General features: G+C 29.9%; 1 protein-coding gene across 1 annotated transcript in view; it reads left to right on the forward strand.

Moving 5' to 3' along the window:
• Nucleotides 1-5,112, forward strand: part of LOC129229348 (bromodomain adjacent to zinc finger domain protein 2B-like) — a 141,942-nt gene extending 136,830 nt beyond the window's left edge. Inside the window, exons 29-34 of the mRNA XM_054863638.1 lie at nucleotides 526-765; nucleotides 2,367-2,563; nucleotides 3,214-3,436; nucleotides 4,617-4,706; nucleotides 4,818-4,874; nucleotides 4,999-5,112. Of these exons, the coding sequence (XP_054719613.1) occupies nucleotides 526-765; nucleotides 2,367-2,563; nucleotides 3,214-3,436; nucleotides 4,617-4,706; nucleotides 4,818-4,874; nucleotides 4,999-5,112 (921 nt within the window). The remainder of the gene's footprint in view (nucleotides 1-525; nucleotides 766-2,366; nucleotides 2,564-3,213; nucleotides 3,437-4,616; nucleotides 4,707-4,817; nucleotides 4,875-4,998) is intronic.
• Nucleotides 5,113-6,000: the final 888 nt, after the last annotated feature.

Raw genomic sequence — 6,000 nt, forward strand, 5'->3', positions numbered from 1 at the left:
CCCCTTTGGATTTTTACTTATTATATTCAAAAATTAATAAAGATTTTATTTTAGTTATTAAAGCAGTGTGGTGCAGAATCTGTCCTGAGTCCCCTAACTAGGTTCACGAAAATTTCCACCCAGAACTTTTTTTTTTAATTTTGTGCGATTTTACATTATTAAGTTTTGATGTTATGCAGGAATGTGTCACTGGATTTTTAAAAACTACGAGCTTATTAAATTGATTTTTGTTTCTTATAACTTTTAAGCCTTTTGATTTTTGTAGATTGACTTTTTGTATAAGAAGTCCGGCAACTGGCATTGATTTGGCATATCAAACATATTTATACTAAATAATACATCAGATTGTTAAGTTGCCCCACAATAACTCTTTAAATATGACGCAAATACAGTCCTGCAAAACTTTGGACAAATATGTTATGCTTTGCGGAAATAAAGCTCAGGGAGGTTTTCTGCAACCCTGTGTAAACACAGCTATATTATGTAGCAATTTGTACTAATTTTGCTTCCGATGTTCCTTTCTAGTTTTGGAAACCTCCAACTAAGCTTTCTACAGAACCTCTTTCAAAATTTGTGCCATCTTGTGAAATGTATGTCCATCGCAAAGCGGATGACATCTATGATGCTATCAAAGACAGAACCCTGCGGAAAGGTGCGAAAAAGAACTCCTCGAAGAAAAAGAAACCAGTCAAGAAGGAAATAGAGCTTGAAGAAATTGAAAAGAAACCTGAAGATGAGCCATTGGAACCTGTTGTGGAAGGCGAGGTAGTCTAGAATCTTTATCATATTTTGTGACAATCCTGAATTTAAAACCCTATATTTTAAGAGTTTTTTTTTTTTTTTTTTTTTTTTTTTTTTTGTATGGTTCAGTACATTCAGAAGTTTTAGTGCATTTTGTGACATCTGAAAACAGTTGAAAAATTTTAGCACCTTGACAGAGTAAAAAATGTTCTGTTTATTCCTGCATATTATTCATTATTCCTATGTACATATTTTTTGGTAGTTAAAAGTGCATTGTTATTTTTTTGTTCAGCACTAAAAATCTAGATTCTAAGAAGACGAAAAATTTGCAAGAAGCAGTTAGACATTTTTAAAATTAAGTTGTATGAAATAAATGGTTAAGATGGAATAAGTAAAATCAGTAGTTAAAGCAATAAAAAAAGAAATTAGCTTGATACTGCTTGGCTTTATAGAGAAAAATATCTTTTGAAAGTTAAAAGGAATCAAGTTAAATGACTGATTTGTTAAAAAAAACTTCTGAAACTGCTTGCTAAATTCCTAAGTTTAAAAACTGCCAAACAAACTACAAAATAAAGTAATTACAAAAATGCTGCCAGAATACCATTATACCAAGTTTCTTTTAGGATTGATAAATGTGTCTGAACACCCCATAACCAAAAGGATTGATTTGGTTAGAACTATTATGATGCATAACTTACTAATGTGCAGATATAGCACCCAATTTTATCTCATAGCAATATCTTTAAAAGATCATGTTGTTAATATTTGTGCAATAGTAGTGGAACAATAGAGGAAAGTGAGGTAAGATGATGATGTTAAGCTTCAAAAAATTCTCTTGTTTTAGGATGTGAACTAAAATTTTGAAACTTATACACACGACTCCCTTAAATTGTTAAGTTTAATTTTTAAAAAAAAAATTGAAACTTGGTTATTTCCTTTTGAAATATGAAAAACATGTCATCAAAAGCAAAGAGCATTTTTTACATCTTGCCCCCCCCCCCCCCCACCTATGGGGTAATAGTTGCCTTTATTTGTAGTGTAAGAACATAGAAACCCTAATAATTCAAAATATAATGGACTCTGGATTAACCGACTCAAAAGGGATCAGAGATAATCCGGTTAAGTGTAATTCCAGTTAAATCGGAGAATGAAAAGAAACATGTATGATTGGATGAGTGCATTTTTTAGAATTACATCAAACAGTTAAATAGTTTTTAATTTCCTTAGATAATTGAAATCAATTATTAAAATAGGCATTTCTCATCTGAATAAACTTAAGGAATGGCTTAAAAAATTAGTCTTTTTTTTCTGTTGGAAGGTAGAAGTGGACGATTTGATGCTTTTTTTTTACACATCAGATTAATGGAAAAAATTGATGGCTAGTGCTTCACATAGCATAATACCATTTCTAATGCATTTGCTCTTTCTTCAAGTGAGATGAAGGGGGTCATGTCATCAATGTTGGAATCATGGTCATTGTGAATTACGTTAGGAACCCTTTTACTTTTTTTTTTTAAAATTATAATTGAGAAGAGTGTGCAATACCGTTTAATGAACTTGTAGTTAAATGTACTGTGTTATATTTGTATCCAAAATGTTTCTAATGCTTGTAATCAATACATTAGGCTCCTGAAGCAAATGAACCGATTCCGGAAGAGCCTGAGAAGCCATGTCCTGAAGAAAAGATTGAGGACAAAATTGAAAGTGATGTCCTTCCACTTCCTTCAGGTATGCTGAATCCAGTCGAAGAAGCCAAGAAAAGACTTTTGAAAGTAGAAGCTGCTATTGAAAGGCGGTACTTAAGACCTCCATTGGGCATTAAGTAAGTTTAATTCTTTTTCTTTTTTATTTTAAATTAATTTGAACCAAGAGATTTTACAAAATACATTTAACATGAAATGAAGATGTATAAACAAATTGCAAAAACAACTTTTAAGCCCTATACAGTTAAAACTTAATTTAGTAAATAGGAGTAAAGGCTATAACAGCTTTATACTACTCCAAAAGAAATCACATTTAATACCAATTTACAGTGCAAAATTAAAAAATAAATTAATAAGTAAATAACAATTCACAACAACAAATAGAAATAGTAAAAAAAAGATTAATGTCAAAGTTCATAACATCAACTAAAAAAGCTTAAAAATATGCTATTTTGAATTGAATCATTAACAGTTAAGCTGAGTATAAACATCTAAAGCCTTTTCTTAAGCAAAGTTCTACTTTTAATGCTTTTTGGACAATTAGATTGGAAGTGCCATCTTGGTCCCTAAGTGTTAATGGCATTAAATTGTAGAGTTGATTTTGCACTCAATTGTAAATAATCTTTACTAATAATAAAGCTGAATGTCTGGATCTCTGTGAAAAGAAAAAGAAAATTAATCTTTTTGCATGTGATATAAGTTTGAAGTCTAGTTTTTCAAGTTTTACACATTTTTATTTATTTATTTGCTTGACTCTCATTTATTTTAGTGCCAATGACTTAAGTCGTTCATCTCTTACAAGCAGTAATAACACTAGTGCCAATCAGTCTGGAGCTGGTGAAGGAGCAGATGAAGATCAACTACCTGTAGTGCCACCTGGCCTACTGAAATGGCGTAATGCTGTTCAAAATTGCCGAACAGCTGCACAATTGGCAATGTGCTTAAACTTTTTAGAAACTTGTACTGCATGGGATAAATCCATTATGCGAGCAGTAAGTGACAAAATATTTTTCTTTATTCTTATGATGTAGTAAATCGTTGCGATTTTTTTCCCCATAACATTTTTTTCTCACGAAAACCCTTACATTTTCTGAGTTTTTAGAAGTTGTTAAATATTAAAAACAGTGCTGTTATATTAAATTCTAAAAAAGGGAAATCAGGAGATATGATAATTATCCAGTACTAAATTAAGTAACTCTTTAGGAAACAAAAAATTCTATTCTGCAAAAGAAAATAAAGAAGAAAGAAACAGAAATGTTTTTACCAGATCTTTAATGATTCAGTTACATTTTCCAAGTCAAATAAGCTTTCCTTAAATTTTTGACTGTATGCTAAAATGTTAGTGCCTCCTCTAGGGGAATTTTGTATATATTTAATAAAATCTGTTCTTAATGTAAAGATAAAAACTGAAGCGTGAACTTAACAGTGTATAAAGATATGCTCTGTTTGCCCTCATGGCCAACCTATTTCAGTATTTTTTGTTCGAGTTTGGCTATATATATTTCTGAAAAAATGCATAAAATTGCTCTTATTTATTTAGATTTTTGCAAAACTATACTAAAGCAGACATTTTTTATGCAATGTGAGCTTTTGCATTCAACTTCAAAAGATACTGTGGGAGAAAAACTTATGAGTTCTTGCTTTAATTAATTTAAAATTAGAAAACCTTTTGCGATTTTTTTCTTTTGGTACTTTAAGTTAGATGTTTATACAAATAGCATACTATTTAATGTATGAAAAGATCAACATATTACCTATGTATTGTATACATGAAATAGTACCTGCTATTGGATTAAAAGATGAATGATATCATTATTAATGTTTTTTATACTGGAAGTGACCAATGTAATTTCACATTGGTAAGATTCATTCAAACCATTCATCCACCTTGGTTTGGATTTTTTTCATCATAGTAGTTAATTAACTCCCTTGGAGTTAATTTATAACTGTGTCACATATGTTATTAATATATTGTATTTCTATATTTATTGAGAAAAGTTTAGTTTTGATATTTTCTTAAAAACTTCAATTTTTAGCTATTTTGACACTATCAAAAATTTGACTAATTAGTTAACAAGTATCTTCTTTCTTTTGCTAATTTCTGATTAATAAATTGTAACTTTTTGTGTATGAATTGCTCTTTCTTTTAACATTTATTTCCACTCTCAATAGAGCTGTCAATTTTGCCACAGTGGTGATAATGAAGAAAAACTATTACTATGTGATGGCTGTGATAAAGGTTATCATACCTACTGTTTTAAGGTAAATTACCTTATTTAACAAGATTTTTGAACATTGTTTTGCTGTGTTAATATTGTTTTTTTTAAATCAAATTGTTATTGTATGATTGGTGCAATATTTCAATTATTCTAGCCTGTTATGGAGACAATACCTGATGGTGACTGGTACTGTTTCGAATGTCTAAACAAGGTAATGATATGCTGTATTGCATTTAATAATTTAAAAAAATCATTCTTATATGCATGCAATAAAAAAACCCAAGTTTATTGTTGCTTACAGAATGTTGTTGATGTGTTACTTTTTTCTTTTGTAGGCTACAGGTGATAATGTATGTGTGATATGTGGTATTAAAGGCAAATTGGTTGAATGTGAAACTTGTCCTAAAACGTTCCACTTGACTTGTTTAGAACCTCCATTAGCTAAGTAAGTGAATCAAAATTTACAGCTTTTTTTATTCATTTATTTATTTATTTTTTTAACTTTCTTGTGTCTTAATGTTCACAATTCTTTATATCTTACTTCCTTTTTTGCTGTAGATTTGACAATACAGTCAAACCTTGTCATTTGCACACCCGGACGGCACATTACTTTTCCATACAACACGTTACATCCCCACATACAACATATTATCTTAATTTTAGATGGCATCAGATTTCACAACATTGTTCTATTGTGAAACTCTGGTAACCATGACCCTTAAAGTTTTATAGACAGGATTAAAATTTTCTTTGCTTTTAGTTTTTTTTTAAGTAGCATGCTTTTTTCTGTTACTAAAAAGTTAGACTTATTTATTTTCAATACATTCATTCAGTGTACTTTCTCACTCTGGACGAAATTTAAGTAATTTTAATCAAGCAATGATTTTTCAGCCAATTAATCGGTTAAAATTGACTGATTTTAAGCTATTAACAAATAGACCAATTACTGCTAGATAATGGTACTGCTCTTTCCTAATGAATACAGCACAAAATTCCTTAAAATGAAGCTTTTTTGACTATTTTCCCAACTGCTAAGTATAATCTGGCCTTTTATTACAAACAGATTCCCCTTCACTGATTCTCAAATTGTTAAAAAATCCATATTAGTAATATAATAGTGATCTTAAATTAATTTTGGCACTATTAATATACATTCAATTTTAAAAAGTTACGTTTTGGTGATAAACTGCTGCCTAATTCTGCAAACGTTTTTAGCAAAATGAAACTAAGAAATTATACCTCCCGTCTTCTTCTCTTCTCAGAGGAAAACAAGAGTGAAGTAGCTATATAATATGACAGCATTTCTGTTTGCTAAAAGTGCCCCTGTATTGCCAACC

This window comes from Uloborus diversus, chromosome 9 (genome assembly GCF_026930045.1).
Source record: "Uloborus diversus isolate 005 chromosome 9, Udiv.v.3.1, whole genome shotgun sequence".
Taxonomy (NCBI): Eukaryota; Metazoa; Arthropoda; class Arachnida; order Araneae; family Uloboridae; genus Uloborus; species Uloborus diversus.